The sequence below is a fragment of the Balaenoptera borealis genome, assembly GCF_965194805.1.
Source record: "Balaenoptera borealis genome assembly, chromosome: 1".
In the NCBI taxonomy this organism is placed as follows: Eukaryota; Metazoa; Chordata; class Mammalia; order Artiodactyla; family Balaenopteridae; genus Balaenoptera; species Balaenoptera borealis.
In genome coordinates, this window is record NC_138860.1 from 52,128,560 (window position 1) to 52,152,787 (window position 24,228).

Sequence of the window (24,228 nt, forward strand, 5' to 3'; positions counted from 1 at the left end):
AACTACAAGGGTTTTAGGAGCTCTTTGCCAGGTACTGGGGGCTGAGACCAATATATATTTTTTCTATTATCTCACAGGCATCAAGGCTTAGAGAAAAACCTCTCGAGCTGTGCTTGTCTGGGCATTACAGCCACAATGCACATCTCTAACAAAGAGCCCGATCAGTTGTTAGCAGCTCACTTTGCGGAAGAAAACCTGTCTGCTCTCAGGGGTGCTGAGAGCATGTCCGAGTACTACGGCAAGTGTGGGAAATGCAGCTTCCACTCTGGGGATACAGATCTAGTTAGTCTGGGAGATTGTGGGAAAGTTAAAGTTGTAGACCTGTACGTACCTAAGGGTGTATTGTGTCCAGGTGGAAAAGCATTCCTCACCTGGGAGATGGGAAGAGATGCTACAGGGAGTTTCCACGAACCCCTTTGCTTCTGTGGCTCATGCAAACCAAGTGTTTGTTCCTGGGTTGCTTGGGAAGCCAGCTGCTTCCTTCTCTCTGTTCCTTTTACCCAGCCTGGGTTTCCTCACACAACTTGGGCGAAACTGGTCTCCTGGGGAGCAAGGCCGTCCCCTCTCCCCTCATCACTGGCCCTCCATGTCCAGTGTAAGGCTCCTCATTCATTCATGTACGCCAGATCTCCATGGCCCAGACAGAGTCTAAGGTAGGAGTGGGACTCCAAAGAGAAGAATAATAGCAAACCCTCCTCATACAAACCATCGCACCTCCTCCTCACTGAGAGCTTTTGCTGTACTTATTATGGGGTGAGTGCTTTGTGACTATGGCGCAGTCCCAGCTCTCAAGGGGCTCGCGGACTAGCGGGAGAAAAGAGAAATGCACGTGGAATTTCAACCCAGAGTGCCAGAAGCAGCCCTGGGGGAGGTGAGGGTGCGAGGATGCTGTGCCTCGCTCCACGCTCACTGTACTTCCCCAGTAGTTCTCTCTGCTCCCAGAGGGAAGCCTAGCAGGGCCCTTACGCCAAGAGACCGAGGACACCTGGGTGAATGGCTGGGGGAGAGGGTCCTGGCAGGGGTGGTGTTTTCCGGGATGGGACTGTCAGGTTCTCTTCCATCCCCAGAGAGTGGCCCTGAGAGGCTCTGGCACACACGGGTTCTGCCACTGGGAAGAAGTCATCTGAGGCCATCACTGCACAAGAGAATATTGTGCAGGACATTATTGTTGAGGCATGAAGAATTTTTTCCTCTTTCCCTTTGCCCTTCCAATTAGAAGGGCTGTTTGCCCTTCCCTTCAGGAAGGGTGTGAAGGGGTGGAGGGCAGAAAAAAAGAGGCTTCTAGCCTTTGGTTTCCAACAGCTTAGCTCTTAGGGGAATGGAGAGAGTTATGGGCATAAACAGGATGTTGGGAGGGAGGAAGGAAGAGTGAGAGAGAGAGAGAGGTGTTCTTGGTCCCCCAGAGAAAGTGCCTTGGCCTCTGGTCTGTACTTACTTGGGGAGCCAGAGCCTAGCCTGGGGTGGGTGGCTTCTGGCCTCACTGAAGTAGGACTAGTTGGGGGCCCATCACCTCCCCACCTCATGCTTTGCAGTGATCTGAGCTTGAATTGTTGCCCTGCTACTTCCTACCCTGGAGTTTTGAGCAAGTCGTTTCCTTCTTGGAGGCACAGCTTTCTCACCTGTAAAATGGGGATCGTGCTGCCCACTCCCCGGCACTGTGGTTGCTGAGAGGGTGGGCAGGGAGGAGAGCGCGGCAAGCCTGACCCACACCTGCCAGCTCCTGTCCCTCCTCGGTCCTCCCTCTTCTCCCCGTCCCCTCGGCCCCTTGTCCCTCTGGGCCTTGAGGGCCCAGGAGTCTCAGCTCTCCTGCCGTCGGTCTGCCGCCCTCCTCCCTGACCTCCCACGGTAACAGGCCCCGGCTGGGCCCTCCCCTCCCCCGTCTGCTCACTAATTGCCAGGCGCAGCCTCTTCTAGAGGAGGGGAGCCTTTCCACCGGCTGTCTTGTCCTGTGTAGCAGCCATGCCGGCCTCAGGGCTGCGACTGTCCCTCTGCACAGCAGGTAAGGCCACCGCCTGGGCAGGAGGGCACCAGGCTCCACGCACGTCCAGGGCACAGACCTGCGGGAAGGGTGCCTCTCCCCGAGATGCCCGGACTTTGGGGTTGAAGGGGAGACAAAGTGGGAAGCAGGGACTGTTTCTGCATGTCAGCCTGGCTCCCCGCCCCTGCCCTGCCCCCTCTCACCCCTTCCCCGCCCCCCGCCCGCCCGCACCCCACCACCAGGGGTCAGAACCTGGAACTGGCTGTTTTATGTAGAATTTCACTCATTCATTTCTTCACTGACGCATCTAACCAACACATTAAGTGCTAATGGGTGCCAGTCAGGAATGGTGCCCCGCTTTACGGAGCCCACATCCATCCTAGTGGGGGTCAGAGACGTTCGGCAAGAAGACAGTAAACAAGATCATCACAGAATGTGACAAGAGCAATGAAGGAGATGATCAGGGTGACGAGGGACAGTCACAGGGAGAGGCATGTCGGGGACTCTTTAGGTCAAGTGGGCGGGAAGCTTTCACTGAGGAGGGGAGATTTGGGCTGAGCCTAAGGGCTAAACGAAGGAACCTCAAAGAATAAAGCTAGAGAAAGGTCCCGAGGCACGGGGTCGAGCCTTGTGGATGAGTAGGGTGCATGCATGAGCAAGTGCGGGAGCCTGAGGAGGCTTTGCCTATGACAGCAGGGCCAGGACACCCAGGGCCTGGGGACGGTGGTAAGGAGCCCGTCCTGTGACCCGCGGCAGTGACAGGGGGAGCATCTCAGAAAGGTCCTTCTGCACGCAGAGTGGGGAGGGGACTGTGATAGTGGAGGACGGAAGCAGAGAGAGCCTTTGGGGCTGGTGCTGTCAGTCCCAGGGAGGGGATGGTGACTTGGGCCAGGGTGGCAGTGGGCACGGAAAGAAGTGGAAAGTTCGAGAAGGTCCAAGATGCACACTTGCTGTAGAACCGATGGGATTTGCCAAGACAGAGACACAGAGGCACCAACAGTGACTCCTGGGTGGGGCTTGAGGTGCTGGGGTGAGGGGTGGCATGTGATGAGCTGGGACGACTAGGACAGGCCGAATGGCAGGGTGAACCCATGTGCATGTGAGAAACGGACAGTCGGACACGTACACTGAGCTCCAGGGTGGAGGCTGTGTCTGGGAATTGTCATCTCAAGGTGTTTAAAGCCAGGAGATCAGCTGGGGCAGCAGGATTTTTCAAACTGTGGGTTGGGACCCATAACATCCTAAAGTCAATTTAGTGGACCACAGCCAGTGATTTTTAAAAAAATAAACAGAATAGGATAAACAAATATCAAAGTGAATCACACGTCACAAGAAAGTAATTTCTTTCTATTCCTTTTCTCCTGCCCAGGGATCCTCCAACTTCTGTCAGCGACAGGCAGCATCTTCTTGGCCTCTGGTGGGTGTGAGAAGCATCATTCTTTTTGGCAGGCACCTCATCAGGCCTTTCCCGTGTCCTCCCCCATTGTGCACATCCTTGCCCCTCTGTATGCCCGGTTTTTCAGTCTCATTTTGCTCTCCTAGGGCTCTGGCTTGAGGCTGGCTCCTTAAGGACTAGGACGCCCCCTCTCCCACCCCAAGACCCTGAGCAGAGCAGTCCTTAACCAGCCCTCATTTGCTGGCACCTCCACAAGGGGATGGAGTCAGGAAGGAAGGAAGTGAACATTGAGTTCCTGGGGTTCGGGTCGGTTCCCCGGGAGAAGTCTGTGCTCATTCGTTCACTCATTCATTCATTTTCAATACACCCAGCCCGTCTGATGTGCTGGGCACTGGGAATATAATGATGAATAAGGCTCCCAAGCTGCCTGGAGCTAGCGGTGGAGACAGACAAGCCAAAAGGTCCTTTTCCCCAGGGACTTTAAACAAATTCTAATGCTAGTCCCAGCAAAAGATTCAGATCCTTGCTGTTGGGCGTCCTGGGCATTGGTGTATTGGAAAAGTTCCCCAGGTGATTCTAATGTGCAGCCCCAGTTATGAGCCTGTGACACCTACATCAGGGCAAAACCATGCTCTGTCTAAGGGCCTTGCCCTGGGAGCCCCACCCATGGTCCCTGGGCCCTGGTTCTACCCCTTCCCACTGGGTGGCCTTGGCTAAGTCACTTAACTCTCAGTGACTTGGTTTTTTAATTTGTAAAACAGTCATGGTTCTGTTTATCCTAGGGAGTTAGCTGTTGGAAAGGATTCAGTGAGCTAATCGCACCTGGTGAGTGCTCAGTAAACACTTTCTACTGTTGCTAAGCATTAACAAAGGTACATTGTTGCTCATAGGAAGGGAGCCTGCCCAGGATGGGGCAGAGGGAAGGGGGAGATGAGAAACGGGAGAATGGGGGATCCAGGGAGCAGGTGAGGATGGCCAGTCTTTCAGGCCAAGAGAGCAGCTTGTGCAGAGGCCCGGAAGCAGAGCTGTGGTGCTGTGCAAGTGGAGGGCGGGAGGGGAGGGGTGGAGTGGGTTAGGAGAGGCTGGGGAGGCTGCCTGTGGTGTGGCCGAACACCCTGGATTTGGGAGTAGGGTACGGGCAGCCACACGATGACAATCTCTCCTGCCCCAGCCCTGCAGCTGACCAGTGACAGCAAGACCTTCTGGAGGGTGGAAGAGGAGCTGAGCTGGCCTGAGGCCCTGCAGTACTGCCGGCAGCGCCACACAGACCTGGCCGAGCTGCAGAGCACGGGGCGACTGGAGCAACATCAAGACCCTCTCTTCCCTTACCAGCAGCCCCGCGGCCTGGATCGGCCTCTTCTTCGACGTGCGCCTCGGGGGCCTGAGATGGTCCAGCGGCTCCACCTTCAGCGTGCCAGGGTGGAGCTCGCCGCCGTTCTTCGAGGAGGGTCTCTGTGCCACTCTGTATTCAATAGCCATTTTCCCCAGCCTGGGGGCCGCCTCGTGCACTGCTCAGAAGCCCTTCATCTGCTACTACGGTGTGTTCAGAGTCATATTCTGGGCCTGGTCTTCCTCCTAGGGTTTTGCTTCTCAAGAGTAAATGAGAGAGAGAGAGAGTGAGCGAGCATGGGTCTGGCTCAAGCCTTTCAGAGGGTAACTATCAGCTTAATGCTTTTTTGCTACATTCTTCTCTGCCGCCTTAGTTTCTATCTCTTCTGTCCCTCATTCCAAAGGCTCCATCAGAGAAATGGGTGTAAATCAGGGTAGTCAAAAAGTAAAATCTGAAATGTTCCACTATGTCCCCTCCTTCTGCCAATTAAGGATCTGAGGAAAGAGGAAAAAGAAAGGGAGGAAAATGGGAAAGTCAGGTTGGGGATCCATTTGCGTCTGTGCAGGAACCAGAGCAGAGTCCAAGGTCTCTCTCCTCATTAAGCGCGGGGTGGCTTTGTCTCGCAGGGCTGGGGGAATGTGGCACAGCCACTCTCTGGGAGAACCCTTGCTTTGGGGAGGTAGGTGGGTGCCCCTCTGCAGAAAAACCATTTACTCAGTGCACGTGGTGCCGGCTGTTGGGGAACGGCCCCCCATCCTTGCCCCCTGGCTGGCTCCTCTCTGCCCAGGCAGCCCATGCCACTGACCCTTGTCTTACAGGTGCTGAGATCACACGGGGGATGGTTATAGACAGCATGTTCCTGATAAACAGTGCCAGTGTCTGCTTTTCTCTCAGTCAGCCAAGGCACACCCCAAGTCCTCAAATAGGGGTATGGGGGACCAACCTGACGTGTCCCCAGTTCTCTGCACACCATGCCCGTCACGGGGCCTTGAAATGTAGCCCAGGGTAGCCTAGGTTTGATCTTGCAATTCCCAAGCCAGAAAAGAGATTTTTCCAGGAGTGGTGAGTGTGCCGGGGTGGGAGTGGGAGTCCGCTTGAAGGAAGGGCTGTGTGTGCGGGGCTCTCCCTCACTCCCCCTGGAGTCTTTGGACTCCACCCAGACGCGTCCTAACTGCACCCACTTCTCTCCAGCTCTGCAGGTCCACACACCGGCACAGCTCTCCGTGGCGTCTGCACGGCCCCCTCCCGTCTGTTCTGTACAGAGTGAACTCTTAAAAATGTAAATCAGACCACTTTGCTTAAACACATTCAGTAGGTTCCCTTAGCACTTAGAATCACTTCCTTTTTGTAGCCAACCCAGCCCTGCTTGAGACCCTTGGCCTCATCTCCTATTTCTCTCCCTGGCCACACTGGCTGCTTTCCACTCCTCAAACACATGTGGCCCCTTCCCACCTTAGCTCTGCCTGGGGTATTCCTTCCTACCTCTTTGCAAGGCTGGCTCCTTCTCATATTCTCCTCAAGAACAAAGATCTTGCTTGTCTTATACCTGTTATTTTTCCAGGGCCTACCATAGTGTCTGTCACACAACGGCTGCTCAATGTATATATCTATTTATGGAATACACGTAGATAGGAACAAAGGAGCCTCTCTACCCTGGAGCTACGTTTCTCCTGCTTCAACTTGGCGGTTCCCGGTGCCCGCAGAGCACACTGGGCAGCCGCACTCCCGCCCCATAACATGCGGCCCGTTTCACAGATCCTGCCCTGGAGCCCCACACCCTCCTGGAACCGGCTCTCAGCCTGACCACCTCTCCAAAGCCAGGTGCACACCCAGGGCTCCAGGGCTCTGCCTTCCCTTGCACTTGTCCACCTGGGCCAGCTGGCTTCCCCCACCCCTGCCTGGCCCAGGGATCCCCTGGCTTTGCGGCCCCCAGGCTGACACCCAAGCAGAGGCTCAATGCTTTTGTTATTCAGCTGGCCCCGGGTTGGGGGGGGGGGAGGAGCGGGGGTGGGGGGGTGGGGGAAGGTCTCCAACCAGTCCAGGCTGCATCCCAGTCTTCTGGTGCCCCTACCCTTAGCGGCTTGCGGGTGGGGGGCAAGGGCAGCACCTCTCCACAGTCCAGGCTCATCCACCTGCTGAGGGGGATATTACTGCCCTGATATTTTACAAAGCGTTTCTTGGTGTCTGGTTAGAGACATTTCAAAGGAAATTCACTCCTCAGCCTGCTTTGTAAAGTCGGTTTTCTGCTTGTTGTGGAACATGGCGCTGCGGAGTGAAGATAGCACAGGCTTCCGAGGAGGGCAGACCTGCACTTGAATCTCGTCTTGCCACTTAATAAGGCATGAGTTTGGGCAAGTCATCACCTCCCCGAGTCTCCCTTTTCTCCTCTGTAAATGAGGTTAATAACATCTGCGTCTCAGGATTATAGTGAGGATTTTAAAAGATGACGTGTGCGACACGCAAAGCTCAGGGCTGGTGAGGACTAGGTGCTTAAAAAAGGGTAGCTTTAAAAGACCAGTTTAGATAGGGAACATGAGGGAAATAGGCAAATCTCGACGGGGCTTCGGTGAGCAGGCATGTGTCAGAGAGTTTGGGAGGCCCTATTTGACTCTGAGGATGTGATACCCAATTTTGCAAACAGAGGTGTTTCCTTTAACAGGTCTCTGGAATCAATCCCTCAGGTGGTGCCAAAGCACCTCCTTTCCAAACTTCCCTTGTTTAGAATCACAGATGCTTGTGTGCTGCAGATGAGACAGGCCTGGCCAGGGGCAGGGCAGGCGGGGGCTGGAGGTAGAGGCTGTGAGAAGCTGAGTCTTGGTCTGAGCTCCACCAGAAGTCAGGGCCACTGACCAGCCGGTGTGCCCCTCGCCAGGCTCACCTCTTGTCCCTGGCTCTCCTGATGGTGTGAGCCTGAGACTATCACACACTCCCTCTATCCTACCTCAGCCGGGAGCCTCCTGAGAGCCCGTGCGGCAGGCACAGACCCTGGAAACCACAAATGAGGCTGAATCCAGACCAGGATCGTCCCATCTCCCTCATCACCTCCCCGCAAAGTTTAACCCTACCATTTAATTGAGTGTTTAATATTTGCACACGCTGTGGTAAATCATTTGTATACGTGGTTTCATCTAATCCTTTAAACGAAATACATTTAGGTACTATTACTATCCCTGTTGTACAGATGGAGAAATTGAGGCTTAGACTTGACTTGTAAGGCCATACAGCCAAGAGGAGAGTTCTTAACCCCTGCCTTTCCTAATGAATGGTCTTTCCCCCAGCTGCTGCTATGATAGCTCATTCATTCTCCCAGTCTGGTGTTTAGTTTGCCTATAAACTTGTGGGTTTGATCAAACCTAACACCTGAGGATGGGGAACAAGGGCAGGGCCCAAACCAGGGCTCTGTCCTGGGGGCGATGAGCGCTGAGCAGGCAGAGATCCCGGACCTCAAGCCTGTGGTCTCTACATTCTTTGCCCGCAGCTGAGGTTCAGATCAGCAATCTGAACTTCAAGCAATTTGACCAAGAAAGGAAGTGGCTGGCAGCTGTGCGGTACTGCCACAGACACCACACAGACCTGGCTGACCCGCAGACAGTGACTGAGGAGACAGACAAGGGGGCCTTGAAATCCATCATGACTAAGACTGAGGCCTGGGTTGGCCTCTACTTCAGTGCGGCCTCTGGGTCTCTGAGATGGTCCAGCGACGCGGGTGCCAGCGTCCCGACCTGGCTGCAGGTGCCTGAGTTTGGGGCAGGACTGTGTGCGGGTCTCTGCAGCTACTGGAGCTTCTCCCCCAGAATTTCTGCAGTGACCTGCTCTTCCCTGAAACCCTTCATCTGCTTCGATGGTGCGTGACAGTCGTCCCCGCTGCCCCTTGACCCACCAAGGCTAGGCTGGGATGGGAAATGGGTTTTCTTGGCAGCCGGAGGCGGTGAGGATACACCTAAGGAAGTATTTCTAGATTCCGAGGGGAGCGGAGTTCTGGAACAGGTTTTAATTTAATTCTGGGGCATCTTTAAAGAATGGAACGCACCCCATCTAGCCTCAGGGCATCAGCAATTAGCAACAGCAATTACTTATTGCGCAATAAAGAGGTGAAAAGTGTGGCCTGTGGAATCAGACTTTATCACTTGCTAGAAATAAGGTGAGCGGCATCTCTGAGCCTCATTTCCCTCATCTGGAAAAAACAAAATGGTATTGATGATGCACCTCATAAGATGGCTTTGAAGAATGAATGAGAATAAATATAAGGGACCTAGTAGAGACCCTGGCACAGAGTAAGCACCCAAAAGATACTAGCTACTGACACTGTTGTTGTCACCACAGTCACATGGGAACCAGAGGCCCACCTGGTTATTCTGGATCTTGTGTGTGAAACGTCTCCTCAGCAACAGACTTCATCCTGCCTTGTCATTTCCATCTCTCTTCTCTTTCCTCCCTTCCTTCTTTCTTTCCTTCTTGTTTGTATCAGCCTTATTGAGATATAATTCATGTACCTTTAAAATTCGCTCTTTTGAGGTGGCCAGTATAGTGAGATTTAGTACACACCCAGGTGGTCCAATCAACACTACTAATTTTAAGACATTTGTATCACCCCCAATAAGAAACTCCTTACCCTTTAGCAGTGACCCCCCCCATTCTCTCACACCCTCAGCCCTGACAACCACTAATCTACTTTCTGTCTCTGTGGATTTGCCTATTCTTGGCTGTTTCTTTTTGTGTTCTGGATTTGATGAGAATCATGATCCTTATCTGTAAAATAGAAACAATGGTTCCTCCCTTGTTGTGAGAAATAAAGATTGTGAACATACCTGTCCTGTGACAGGTGCCCTCCTGAGTTTGGCTCCTGTGACGGGAGGCTGGTCATCAGTGTCTGGTGGGACCTCTCACAGGCGTGTCGTGCGTGGCAGACCTGCGGGTGCTGTGTCCCCCCTCATCAGCCCTGCCCTCACACTCACCGGTGGTGTTTTCTTGCAGACCCCACCATTGGACACCGGGAGTCAGCAGCCCTCCCTCAGCTCTCCTACACACCCTCCTCAGAAGTGACCATGGGGACAACGCCCAGGCCAAGTACCCTCCCCTGTTTTCTGCTCTCTATGGGTGCTTTGAGCCTGTTCTTGGCTGGATTCTGGGGTCTCCAGGGCCTGGGAAGTGGAGAGGGTGGCCTGGATGCAGCAGCACAGGGTGGGTCCCGTGGGATCCTCCCCAAAGGGCCAGGGAGGGGCCAGGAAAGAGGTGAACCAATGGGGTGGCGACCATGGGCCACTTATGGAGAGGGATTTCCCTGGGCCCCCCACTCTGCTGGGCCAGTTTGGAGGAGGAGGACTCGGTCACCATCAACCTCCTTCCTTGAACTGGACCACTGGACTTGCAGCTCCCGGGCCAGGGGACCCAAGAGAGGTTGTGCAGTCTCTCAGGTGAGGCGATGAGGGCCTGGCCTGGGAGAGAGACAGGAAGACCCCCTCACTGCCCAGCTGAGCAGTGCTTGTGACGAAAGATCATCAGAGAGACCTCTGAGGTTCAGCCTCCAGAGAGGGAAGCGCAATAGAGGGCCAGACAAATCCCTTCAATTTGGGGCTTTTCTGGGAGGAGAGAAGATGAGAGATGAATTGTGGGGACATGGCTGGGAATGACAGTGACAGTGTTGCTTCAGCATCTTTAAATTCCTGAAACATCTTCACAGCTATTGCCTCATTTTGCTTCCCATGAGGTCTGAAGCAAACTAGGATAATTGAGGGTAAAAATCACTGTTCTCCTGGCATCTTTACAGATTCCTACATCTGACAACGGTATTATTGCCTTTTTGAGGACACACAGAAGTTAGGGGGCTTGCTCATAGTCGCACAGAGCTTTATTAATTCCAGGGACACAAGGAAAAGGCGGGGCCTGTTCCGAAGGAGCTGACAGCCAGCTGGGAAGAGGGCTCCTGACAGGCAGTGTTGCCTGTGTAGTCACAGGAATGGTGGGGACACAGAGAAGGGGATTGTCCCCGCTCCTGTAATTAAACGAGGATTTCCTGGAGGAGGTGATTTTGAAGTTAACTTGCAGAGGGAGTGGAGTGGGTCGGGGGTGCGTACCGCTGAGCGGGGAGGCCCCGGTCCTGAAGGGGTGGGGGCCCTGTGAGCTGCCAAGGAACGCGGTCCTCCCCCTGGAGGCAACAGATGAGGTTGAGAAGCGGGGGAAGAGCCTGTCTTCTGCTTCCCATCGAGGTCTCACCTGGCCCAGGCCGCACCTGGCGGGGTCAGGAGGCCCTCCGTGCTTAGCCCTGTCTGCGATGGGTGTGCAGGGCCATGCGCGGAAGAACCGCCCGGCCGCTGCAGGGTCCTGGAGCCCCGCGCACCGCGGTCCCCGCCCCGCACCACCTCCCCCCACAACACCACCCCCCCACCTCCCCCCCCACCTCCCCCACTCCGGCCGCTCGGCGCAGCGGGCCCCACGGCAGCCTTCTCTCTGGCGTAGGGACCAGCGCCGGCCCCGCGCAGGGTCCGGCTGCGGCGGCGCGGCTCCCGCAGCTAGTCAGCCCGGAGCCCGCCGAGCTCGGGCCCCGCCCCCGCGCCCCTCGCGCTTCCGCCTCCGCCGGCCCTGCGGCGCCACAGACCCAAGGGACGGCGGCGCCCAGCCCTCCGACCCACCTCGAGAGCCCTGGGTACGGCCCGGTCCCCGACGGTGGGCCCTCGACCCCGCCAGTCACCGCCCAGAACACGTCCTTCGGCCCCGTGCCCCCGGCCTCCGCGCCGACCCCCCGCCTCGAGCCCCGCGCTCCTGGGGAGCCCCTCTGTCCCCCAGGAAGTGACCGAGACCCCTCTGGCCTCCGCCTCGAGCCCTGCACCTGGCCCCGCGCCCCCGGAGGACCTCGTGACCCAGGGCGGGCCCGGGACGCCGCGGGAGGACGCAGCGGGCTCCTCGCCCGGCTCCACCCGCGGGGCCTCGGCTCACCCGTGGGTAGCGGCGCCCCCCGGGTCTACCACGTCCAGCCGGTCCCGCAGCGCCGAGCTTCTGGGGACGGGAGAAAGCACCTCGGAGCCTTTCGGCTCAGGGAGCTCGGCTGGGCCCCAGAGAACAACGGCGCGCCTGGAGGGGGAACCTCTGAGCCAGGCCGCACGCCAGGAGACCGCTGGCAGCCGGCCAGAGCCTGAGACAGGTGCCCGCCCACTCGCGTCGCTGGGGGTTGGGGACACCGCCCTGGCGCCTGGGTCTTCCTTTGGGGAGACCAAGCCCTAGTTTCCATGCCCCGGCCACAAGTCAGGGAGGTTGAGGGGGTGAGGGTATGTGCTGGGCCACATCTCCCGGCCCTGGGTGCATTCCAGGTCACTCCATGGGGGAATCCTAGAGCCAGTTCACCCCCCTCATCCTCCCCCTAGGTAATAATTTAGGGTGGGGCGATCTAGGGCAGAAAAACCTATCTTTGGCTAGAGGAGTCTTTCAGTCAAGGGTTGGAATGCTGGGTCTTCTACTTACTGTGTGGTCTTAGGCAAACATCCTAACCTCTCTGAACTTCATTTTTCTCATTTTTAAAGTGAACAAAAACACCAGATGTCAAGAGGTATCTTTCAGTGCCTGGCATCAATGAATGGTAGTTATTACTATTCTAATCTCAATTCAGTAATGAAATGTTTAGCGATTCAGTCTCCCATCTGTCCTTACCTTATTCAGTAGACAAGGTTGGCCTCAGTCTCATTTTATTAATTATAAATGATTATGAATGATCACAATTATGAATTATTAAGATTGTGAAATCTCACAGGGCAGGGGCTGTTTTATGTTTTATGCCTCTTTATATCTTTCCCAGGCCTAGAATAGTGTTTTGCACACTGGTAGATGATTTAATTCAACAATCATTTCCTGAGTACCTGTTTTGAACAAGGCAGTGGATACCAAGATGAGCAGGACCCGTTTCCTGTTTTTAAAAGAGCTTACTCTAATACGGGCTAATAGAGACAACCAGGACAGTTTAATTAGTGCTGCCGCAGAAGGGTGAACCAAGAGCCTTGGCAAGAAAATGACTCATTTTTTCTGCCTGCAAAGGTGGTGGTAATTGGACAAAAGGTAATGGAGGATTTCATCAGGCAGCAAAGGCTAGAAGGTTCTTCCTGGCAGAGGGAACAGCATGGGCAAAGATAGGTAGATGTGGAAATATGTGGTTTGGGAAAGACAAGCAGTCTGATGTGACTGGAGTGTCGGTCACATATTTGGGAAGGAAGCGGCAAGTGATGAGGGGAAAGAGCTAGACTGAGGCCAAATTCTGAAGGACTGGATCCTGCAGTCAGCACAGCCATCAGAGGTTTTTAGCAAGTGAGCAAAATGGTCAGCTCTGTAGTCAATAGAAGCAAGGTGGTTTTAATGACATGGGGCAATGCCTGTATCAGGATGCTAAAGGAAAACAGATGATTCAACATTATACATATAACACAGTCACAATAATGTTGAAAGGAAACATCAACCTATACTTGGGAAAAAAAGATTGGAAAGAAACGTGTGAAAATGTTAACAATGGTTAAATTCAGGCAACAAGAATATGAGTGTTTCCCCCCTTCTGTGCTTCTGGATTTTACAAACTTATTCATTTCACTGAAGAAATGTACAATGCTTTGGGTGGAGTAAGAAGAGGGCACTTTGGAGAGGAGACACAGGAAGTGTATGTGTGGGGAAAGACTTGCACAGTCCGGGAGAGTGGAACCGAGGCCAGATCTGGAGCAGTGGAGCAAGGAGGGACTTGAGGGGAACTGATTTTACATCCTTTGCAAGTGACATTAATTGAAGAAATATAAATACAAACACATTTTAAAAAATGCTCAGCTTTGTTCACTGAATCATAGCAATGCAAATTAAAAGCAAGATGCAATAAAAAGTTCTTTGTTTTAACTTAGCAGTTTGGCAAAGATCTGGGGTGATAATGCTGATAAGAATGTGAGAAAATCAGCACTGTCAGACACTGGGTAGCACCGTAAACTGGTGCTACCATTGCAATGCCTGTTAGTTCCAAAATGTGCATACTCTTTCATACAGAAATTCTACCCTTGGAGATTTATTAAGGAAATAATAATACAAGGTGCACATACACATATATACGTGTCCTCCACACACAGGTTGTTTGTTGCAGCATTGTTTATTACAGTGAAAAACTGGAGGCAATCTAATGTCCATTGAAAGCAGATTGATTAAGTTATGGTACATTCAGTGAAATACTATGCAGCCTTTAAAGAGAATAAGGTAGATCTTTACGCATTCAAATTAAAAATTCAAGTGTGTGAAGGATATTCTATAGCAAACTGTTAATAGTGGTTGTCCCTGGGTCAGGGGAGGGGATACTTTTGCTTAAATATTTTACAGTAATATACCACAAGAACAATATGGTTCAAATATTCCATATTTGAAAAAAAAAAAGACATCTGCAAGGCACTGACAGGACTTTGGTGACTGAACGTGACAGCAAGTGAGAGGGAGTAAGGGAGCAGCTGGAGAGCCTCAGTAGACGGGCACCATAAAGGGGGTGGGGAGGCTGCTGGGGGAGGCTGAGCTTGGTTTTGGAATACGTACTTTGAGTTTGAGGTGCTACCCCTTGATGGAGAGGTTGGGGGTTCCTGGGTGCCATGGTGGGGGCCCTGTGTAGCTGGCAGACTACATAAGGGCACTGGGCCTCTTGGGGTAGGAACTACTGAAAATAAACACTCGGTCCTGAGGAGGTATCTTATAATATTGCTAAGCCCCACAAATCCCGGTATCATAGACACTTTATGAGAGATGATGATGTAGCTACTGGGTACATGAGCCTACGGAGGTGAGTGAAGGATTGGCAGGGACTGAGCGTCCCACCCCGGCTGGTTTCTGCAGGACGGTGGCTGCCCGTGCCTGTCTTCTAGCTCAGGGGCGGTCACCAATCTCAGACCACCTTGCTCCTGGCTGTATTTGCAATAACTCGTTTATTTTCCCCTCTTGTAGCTGTGACCAGTGAAAGGAGTGGCACCGATATGACAGATGCAGCTACTGCCACTCAGGCCCAACATTTGAGCTCATCTAATCACCCAGATGCTAAAGAAAACACTCCAACACCAAAACCAGGTAACTGCTTCTGGTTACCAAGTTCCCCTTCTTAACGACCAGGCATTTATATCTGGACAGCCACCCCTTAGCGTAGGGCGCTCAAGACCTTTTTGTGAAAGACAGCCTGAAATGGGAAGGGAACAAGGATGAGGATCCTAGAGTTGGTTAGCTCCCTGGCGATTGTGAAAGCTCGGGGGGCATGTTTCCTTACTTCAGAATCTCCTCTTTCTCATATGCAAAAGGGACGTAGTAAAAACGACCCTGCCTACATCACAGGGTTGTTTCAAGTACCCAATGAGATAATTATGCAAAGGTACTTTATAAACTATAAAATGCTGTACAGATACAGAGTAGTCCTATTATGAGGCTGTAGTTCCTGTGATTACAGCGTTCATGGCCGAAGGCTGAGCATGTTTATAGGCTCAGAGAACTTGAGAGTTTTCTGGGGTACAGCTGGCCTTTACACACGTGGGTCCAGGGGAGAGGTGAATATTTCCAGCATGGTGTGGGATATTTACTCAACAGATTTATTAAAAGGAAGAAGCAAGAATTCCCTGGCAGTCCAGGGATCGATCCCTGGTTGGGGACCTAAGATTCTGCAAGCTGCGTGGCATGCCAAAAAAAAAAAAAAAAAGAAAAGAAAAAAAAAGGAAGAAGGAAAATACTGAGGAGACAGAAAAGAAAATAATTGCCTGAGGGTGGCCAGGATATGGGAGGAGAGCAGTGGTTACTCCACTCATGAGGCTCTTTCCTGTCAGCTACTAGCTGGTTGTGGCTGAGCATGTTTCTGTCCAGCAGTCTCTTTCTTCTTTCTTTTTGAAATCCTAAATCACCATGTAGCATCTATGGTGTCCAGGGGGCACTCCTGACTGCCAAGAACTTGAAGTTTTCAAATGGCTACGAGATAATTTCCCCTGAGCCAGGTAGTACTTTCTTTTTCAGGGCAACTCTTTGGAATCCTGAAAGCAGATTTTCTCATCCCAGTTCTGATGAACCCAGAAGACATGAAAGACCAATTTTTGAGTGAGGTGAGACTTCTCTGTCCTCTAATTTTGATCAGTCAGGTGACTTGACAATGCAAAGCAATCCTGTCGAAGCCAATACAGGAAGAGAAAAAGCTTTGGAAAGTTAGCTCATCTGTCCCCGTTGTCACCATCCTGGCTCATGGTGACAGGTTGGTTCATGTGCTCAGATCTTTTCTTACTCTCTCCATTTTTCCTGAGCTCTTAAAAAAAGTCAATACAGTATAGTCAGAAGGACCTAAATTTGGGTCTTGGCTTTGAGCTTATTAGTTGTGTGACCTTGAGCAAGTAACTTAATCTTTCTTAGCCTCAGTTTCCTCATGAATTAGGAACAACACTACCTAACTCATATGGCTGGTATTACGACAAAATGAAATATTCCATAAAAAGTGCTTAGCAAATTGTCTGGCACATAGGCAGTGCTCAATAAATCTTAGCTATTGTTATTATCAAATTATTATTCTGAATATACATTTGTTCCAGGCTTTTTTTTTCCTCTTGTTTTTTTAAAGTATTGTGAGATGAGAGATTGTGAAGAGGAAGAATTATTCCTAAATAATTGTGACAAAAGCCTCAAGCTGATTTTTGAATATGACCTAAAGGCACATTTTTCAGTGATATCAGATAATAATCATAAGATGTCAGAGCTAGAGAGTTCCTCATAGGCCATCTAGCCAAAACCATAATTTTACAGACAAGGAAACTGATTGGCATTAGTCTGGTAGCTTACTGCAATTTACTCATAGACCAAAGAAATAGCACTCAGGCAATTCATTCTAAAATCTCACAAACTGAAGTCTCTAGGAGGAACAGTTTTTGTGTGTGTGTGTGTGTGTGTGTGTGTGTGTGTGTGTGCGCGTGCCGGTGTGCATGCATGCACAAATGCCTGCCAGGTAGCGGGGAGGGAACTGGAGAGCTTTTGGTGCATTTTGCTGTTGAAGAACAGGTGCAAATGATGCAATTTGGCATCTGATAAATTTTTTAGTAAAAGTTCAAGAAATAAGACTGCAGTGCTGAGTATTAAGTCTACAAAAGTCAAGAACCGTTTTTTTTTTTTTTTTTTTTTTTGGCAGGGGAGGGTTACCAAACCAGAAAGCATCTACCTTTTATTTTAAATTAAAACCAATAATGGGAAAATTGGGGTCAAGATGGGGAATTCCAGCTTCTGGTCACTTTTGTTGGAATATAGCTATCTCATATTAATGGAGAGAATTTCTACCTCACAGATATAAAGGATGGAATTGGTGGGGACAAGGTAGAGTATATTATCAGCTTTAGTAGCATTTACTGATAAAATTTGAAATAGGAGGCAAACAAAACACCTATAGCCAACTTATCCCAGTTCCATGGATGGGAGCAGAGAAAACATTGTAACAGACACTCACGCATTGCTCAAGAGAGAGCTATGGAGTAGTGGCTGTTAACCCTATCTGAACTTAGAATCCCGTGGGGAAGGTTAAAAAAAAAATCCTGGCCCAGTCCTTAGAGAGATTCTATTTAATTGTTCAATGGTGGGTCTAAAGGGGCATCTCTACTCTTACTTTTTCAAGATCCCAAGTGATTCTGATGAACAGTCACGACTGAGAATCCCTGATTGTCATTCGTTTTAGTCTCCTTTGTCATTAAACTTTTTTTGTGTGCTGGGGGTGATGGTGGTGACCTAACAAACTTGATTTCTGTACTTTCCTATTGGTGAAGGTGCTAACGACAGAAGGCAGGTAGCTGCAGGGAGGCTAAGAAAAATAAAGGGTATGGCTGGACATAAAGGGTAGATGGGTGGACAGTTAAGGGCTCAGATGACTAGGAGGTCACAAGATAGCATCAACAACAGTTTCTCTCTTTTTGATGTTTCAGATCCAAGAAGTCTTAAAGCTTACATTAGGTCATGAGCAATTCAGATTGAAATGGGTTGGCTTTGAAGTAAACAAAAAATAGCACACGTCTACTGTGACCTGGAGTCTCCTCACACAATTTTCTCTGGATTTTGAGTGAATTTTAGTTTTTTATTTCATAGTAAAAGAGGAGTAGAAGTCACTAGATATGTGAAGAGGCTAACTGGTGGTATTTCAGACCTATACTTAGCCTTGTAAGAAAACTACTTATGAGACCTGCATCCTGGGGTTTTAAAGAATGAAGGTAAGCAGAAGATGGGGGTATTTGGAAATAACCTCGAGAATTACAAGCAAACAAGAACAAAAAACCCCAACTAGACAACAAAAATCCTGAAACAAACCACATTAATCTGTTGGGGAATTAAGAGAGGATAGTACTGGTCTGGAGAGCTGAGTGGGGCCATACTTTCAATAAAGTGGAGGACATTTTCTTCACCAGTCACAAGCTAGTAAAGAGATTTCCAACTCTCCAGAATGAGGAGCTCTCTGAGGGTGTTATTACAATACGATATGTGTTAATGCTAGCTCTTTGTCCTACAGCTAAATACTTTTTACCTGTAAATTGGGAAATTCTAAGACGCATTGTTCTTAATGTTAAAATATACCTTCAGAATAATGTTCCTGCGTACATTTTATTTCTGGTTTTTCTCCAAGTGTCCTAATCACCCAGATAACATGCTAGAAGTCAAACAGTAATATGTCAAATACAGTAGCAACTTTAGTCTGAAATGTTTAAAGTTAAAGTTTATTTGTATTCTTTGTAGGAATATCAATAAAAGACCTCAAACGTATCTATATCTGTACATGTACAAGAACCGTCAAAAATTATTCACAGAACAAAAATAAATCTTCTTTTAGAACAAACCCAGGTAATGAAATGCAGATATGGATCTCACATATGGAACAATCTAAGTGCCACTAGCACAAAAATATGGCTTTAAAAATAAAATAAAATCTTGGGTTTTGTTTTTCTAATGTGTATTTCTCTTTCTTGAAATAAAAAATAAATTATTTAGAGCTATCATTGTAAAATAGTCATGTGTATTAACACACTCTTATTAAGGCCCTGGAGATGAAAAACAAAATCAAATTTAGAAGTTCCTCACAGGTGTGATTCAGGTTAATGGGCTGCTGTCTGCTTTGAGTTAATTTTAGTGTTAACTAGGAAATGTCGAAGCACCAGTCAAAATTTAACCTGTACTATTTATTTCAAATTTTCTGCAGGATAGTGGTCAATTAGTATTTCACCTTTTGGTGAACTGGGAATTGAAAATTTTCCCTTGGGAGTTTAGAAGTGACATAAATATGACAGTTATTCTTAAATATTTGTAGCCCCACACAGATGATCGAGGCCCCTAAAACACAGCTTCTGTGGAAATCTTTCTACAACAGATATATCTGGTTTTAAATCCCAAACTAAAACATTTCCTAGGGAAAAACAAGGGCACTGAAAAACAAGAACTGAATAGGAAATTAAAATGCATGCTGAAATCTGGACACAAACGACCACCTGGCTTTCCTTGGGTGGCTCATCGCCAAGCCTTGCTGGGTTGGTTCCTCAAACACCTGAGGATTAACTGATCAGGAACCAAAGCTATTCTTTCTGTATCCTACTGTCACATCAGTGATATTCAACTTTCTTTCTGTGACTCCCCAAGGTATCAATAATGATATCTAGGGTTCTTGAGACAATGTCAAGCCAAATTTCAAGTCATTTTAACTTATATATACATATAACACATATGGTACATTTTAAAGAGGAAAGAACCACTGTCATAAAATCTAACAAAGGAGAGCATAAAATCTAAAAAATCTCAAGGAAGTTTGGGAATCACTGCTCTATAAGATGGATTAACATTCAGAAAAAGGAAGCCCTAGGAATTGTGTGTTTTGTGTGGGTACCCACATGTTGTCTACAGAAACGGCCTTTCTATATATATCTATGTATTTCGAGATTGGGCAAAGGATATAAATCCTCCTGTTTCCTTGAACCGTTGGGCTATGGAGAAGGCTGCTGTGCGTTAGTCCCCTTTTGGATCATGTATCTTCCTCGGGTTCTTTCACTCCTCATAAGATATTTATTCTATCTCATGCAAATTTCATCACTTTTGTCCTTCCTAAACTCAAGAGCATTCATAACTGGGTCATGACAGAATGCTTCTAGAACTAATAACAATCACTCAAACACAAAAAGAGATTCTATTTAAAAATTCAACACCCCAACATATCTTGCTTTTAAAAAAACTAGCAAAATAGGTCCTTTCCATTGACATATTGATAAAAACAAAGTATCCCAAATTCTTGGCCCTCAGGTAAGGGGTGGGAAGGCAACTATTTACTGTTGAAGCGAGCAGGAGACTTCACTATCAGACTTGAAAAAGGGAAGGGGAATGGAGAAGAAAGCCCTTTTGGTTTTCCATAATCTGTAGAAGGTGACCCTCCCAAAGGTGAAAACACAGGGAAGGTATGGTGTGGGCTCCAGAGCTGCTGAGTCAGGCCCAGTGACAAGCCTAGTCTGGTGTCAACTCTAGTCAGGGTCACATGGGCCTTAGGTAAATCCCAAGGAGGGTTCCTTCCCAAAGTTCAGTCCCACAACCAGCCTTCTCAGAAAGACCAAACTGGACGTAACTGGAACTAAACCTAGATGGAAGGCAGAACAAATTGTAATCAAACTCACTTGATGGCAACTGTCTTGCTCTGGGGCTTCCAAAAAAGAACTGCTCTCAACCCAGTGTACTTCTGAGGACAGAGTGAGAAACGAGGGTCGGTAGAGCTATAGATCCATAAATAGACTAAGATCTAAAAAGCTTTACTTTTAAAGTCAAGTTAATTCTCAAGGGCATACAGCAGTCGTAGACAGGAAATCCTACTTTTTCTTTCACTGTGCAACACCATTACAGGGAAAGGTAAAGGTAGAAGCAGACTAGAGAAAGCTAATTCTGACCAACTCAATGCCAAGTGAAAGGGCAACGTTACAGCAGCATGATTACCTCATTTTACCACATTTCCCTTACAACAGACTGCCCTGGACCCCAACAGTATCTTGGTGATAGTGCCTGGATCATAGTAAGTGCTCAAGTGTTTGTCATTGTTACCTAGTTATAATCTCCCCTCCTTCATGGCTTGTATTGCAGAGACTCAGGTAATGTGATGACTTGAAGGAAATGTTACTCCTTTTTGCTGCTTTGGCTCAGAAAGCTTATTGCTCTAGTGAAAATAAAAGGGAAATATAAAGCTCTTTTCCTAAATCCTACCAACATTGTCCTTGTTAATGGCCAAATCTGGTTGTCATCTGGACAAGCATTTTGCAAGCACTTCACCGGAATTCCAAATTCCATTCAGCCTTGGTCTATGCTGCACCCCACCATGTGGTGATGTGTTGGGTGTTAGAAGGAGTGCAAGACATGCTATCATAATCCACCCACTTCTCTTCAACCATACACCTCCTCCCAGCAAGAGAGGTATGCACTTATCTGGGCTGAAGAAAAGCCAATTAAGCAATACCTCCATAAAAATTATCAGCTGTTGCTGACTTTTTCCATACTTAAAAAAAAAAATCTTTCAGAATAAGTTCTATAGACTGCAGCATTCTCTAAAGAAATACTCAGAAAAATATTCGGACAGGAATAGGTTCAAAGGATAATCTAAACTTTAACATCTGGCAACTACACTGAACTCCTAGCTTACCTCTAATTTTATTATTTGTTTACTCTTTTCTCTTCATTCAAGATAACCTGATAATAGAGGGCTGCATAAGCTATCCAAACATTTTGGGCATCTAATCTTCCAAAGTAGGCAGCCCTCTAATAAGCTCCCATAATGCCGACAAGATGTACTGCATCCATCAAAAACATATTTGATTTTGTGTCCCCCAACCCTCCAATATAGTTTATCAGTCCTCTGTCATCCGTAATCACCACCTGAGAGCTTCCAAACCTCAATGTAAGACATCACCCATGTTACATACTTAAGGCCACTGAAACTGACCATTCTTTTACCAGGTTTTCTGAAGACTTTTATAAAGAATGGCTAGAGCTGAAAATAGCCACAAACAAGAACAGACCTATGTTTACATACCCTCTCCCCAAACACGAAGCACTGCTTCAGAATTGGTAATGTTTCTTTCCTATTAAAATAAGTCATTTGGCCACAGTGTGCCCTCTGCTTGGAGGGAAGAGAGAAGAATTTGTAAAATAATGATCACGGGTCAAGAAAATACACAAATGCCAATACATGTGGGCAGGAAGTCTGCAGATCAGATAAGCACACTGGGCAGCTCCTGATTTAGATCTCTGACTGGCAGAGACAGGAGTGTTACGAAGGGGAAATGTTTGAAAAGGTTGTGGGCTGGGGACCATGGTGAGGTTGCCGAGATGCAAGGCCCAACACAAAGACCCACCTGAGGGCAGTGCTTAAGAGGTCAGAATGCAAGCCTGGGGGTGCGGTGGAAATGGAGGCTTGGTGTCTCTGTCGGGGCTTCACCCAAAAGGGGACACAATAAATATTCTCTCGTCTCCTTATAAGTATTCTGTTATGTGGAAACACTCACTCCAGGTCTATGGCTTCCTCAGGTGGTTTTTTTTCCCCCTCCTTTCTCCTTTTCCTTCTTAAAAAAAAATTCCTTAAAGTTTATAATTTCAAATAAACATCATTAACTTACTTGAGAAATGTTTTTGCTTTCTCAATATAAACAATTGCTTAGATCTTGCTTAAAGAGATTCTAACCCCTTTAAACATTATATCCAACAGCATAGAAGGCAGGAACTTTTCCTATTTGTGCAGTTATATGTACATATGTGTGAGTATATGTGTATATATACTTGTAAATATAATGTCTGTTTAACTTGTAACATTCCATACTTCTGATAATCAAGGTTGCATTCAAGATGACATTTCACACCTCTGGAAAAAAGGAAGTAACTTAGCTTCCATGACTGTTTCTGTCCTACAATAAACCTGTCCTACAATAAAGCCAACGATGACAGCTAGTGAAACTGGGTTATTATTGCCAAATCTACAAAGAGCATGGGAATAACAGCTGGAATGTGCTGTCCTCCCACTTTTAGTATTTTATTTTTCATTAAGAGTAATCATGACTTTTAAGAGAGCAATGCTTCAGATTTGGATTTCTTTTCTAAATTTTACTGAGGGGATTAGAGGAAGAAGCAATTTAAAAGTTAAAGATTGAGATAAAATTACCCTGCCCAGAGATCTGCTAGTACACCGGGTAAAATCTTTATCCCAAACCAAAATTATAACTTACAAATAGAAAAAAATTTTTTGATAGGAAATATTCAGAGATTCCTGCCATGGTATGGTATGGTTAGCCCTTTTCTGTATGGAAGAAAGGGTGTTTATTTCGGATGGCTTATGGACAGCATATTTGAATAACCTCTCCAGGGGAGAGTAAACCCTGTTGGTGTTGACTGCTCCCACCATGGGGGAGGAAAGGGCAAGTGGGTGTGAAGATGCAGACAGTTTATAGAGACACAAATATTTATAGTTTTGTAAACTCTAAAGAGGAAAAAGAACACCCTTTATTACAACTGGGGTTAAAAAAAAAAGCCCCCTATCTAAAATGGAAAATTCCCGTCTGCTACAGACAGAAGGAAATAAACATCAACAGGAGTTCAGCAGAAATCACTCCTGAAGTCCAGCTTTGATACAACAGCTCTTATCTGTGTCCTCTGGAACAGTGTATCCCCAAATCAGATAGCTGTCCATCCAGAACCAGTCTTGGTTGATCAATGGGATAAACTGTTGTGTTTGGATCTCGGTATTTGCATGTTTTCCTAAAGGACAAGGGAACCGGAGTGGGGTTTTTAAACTGGCAGAGGAATCCCTGAAAAATTCATTCTGACAATGTCCTACTGCGGTCTGTGTGCTCTATCAGACAGACACGTGGTCTCTACCAGCTGAGCCGCCAGGCTCATCTCTCATTCACATGTAGCTCCTACTTTGCCTCCTCTAACAACTGCAGTGCTTTCAACAAGAGGACAACAATAATAAAAATAGCAATAATTAAAAAGGTAATCTACATTATTAACTTCCTTTGGGTATATTACAGTGGTATTTTCTGTACATGGCCCAGAACTAAGTTCCCTATGTACACAGGGATGGGGGGCGTGGGGTGCGGGGGGGCGTGGGGTGCGGGGGGGCGTGGGGTGCGGGGGGGCGTGGGGTGCGGGGGGGCGGGGTGGGGGTGGGGGAGCGTCGACCTTGGAAGTCTTAGCCTTATGCCCTGAAAGACAAGGTTCCTTTCTTCATTGGAGAGTTGCTCGCCACCCTGCTGTTCTGAAGTAGCAACATTCTGTAAACCTGGTGTGGCTGGGGAGAGGGCTGGGGATAGGAGAGCGGGGGCATTTCCTTCTGTCTCCTCCCACAGTCTGTCTATTCACAAAGCCCGTCAGCAGCTGCTGTTTTTGAATTCACCATTCTCCGTGATGGAAAGCTTGGTGGGGTTGGTGGGGGAGATGCCATTGCGGACCTGCATGTTGTACCGCTCCTTCACTTGGGTCAGCGCACTCATCAGTCTGGTGTTGGCCGAATCCAGCGACACGATCCGTTTTTCC

General features: G+C 48.5%; 2 protein-coding genes across 5 annotated transcripts in view; one reads left to right on the plus strand and one right to left on the minus strand.

The window, feature by feature from the left end:
* Nucleotides 1–1,959: 1,959 nt before the first annotated feature.
* CLEC20A (C-type lectin domain containing 20A) lies at nucleotides 1,960–18,946 on the plus strand (the record flags this gene model as incomplete). The annotated part of the gene is given in 9 exon segments (XM_082367852.1): nucleotides 1,960–1,999; nucleotides 4,546–4,673; nucleotides 4,675–4,951; nucleotides 8,123–8,548; nucleotides 9,679–9,771; nucleotides 11,222–11,842; nucleotides 14,641–14,760; nucleotides 15,685–15,770; nucleotides 17,619–18,946. Coding segments are annotated over 9 exon segments (1,872 nt in total). The 3' UTR covers nucleotides 17,700–18,946.
* A 4,876-nt stretch (nucleotides 18,947–23,822) lies between these two features.
* RASAL2 (RAS protein activator like 2) overlaps nucleotides 23,823–24,228 on the minus strand; it is a 389,073-nt gene continuing 388,667 nt past the window's right edge. For all 4 annotated transcript variants that reach the window (XM_082366722.1, XM_082366723.1, XM_082366726.1 and 1 more), the window contains one exon: nucleotides 23,823–24,227. In XM_082366722.1, the coding sequence (XP_082222848.1) occupies nucleotides 24,063–24,227 (165 nt within the window). In that variant the 3' untranslated portion in view covers nucleotides 23,823–24,062. The remainder of the gene's footprint in view (nucleotide 24,228) is intronic.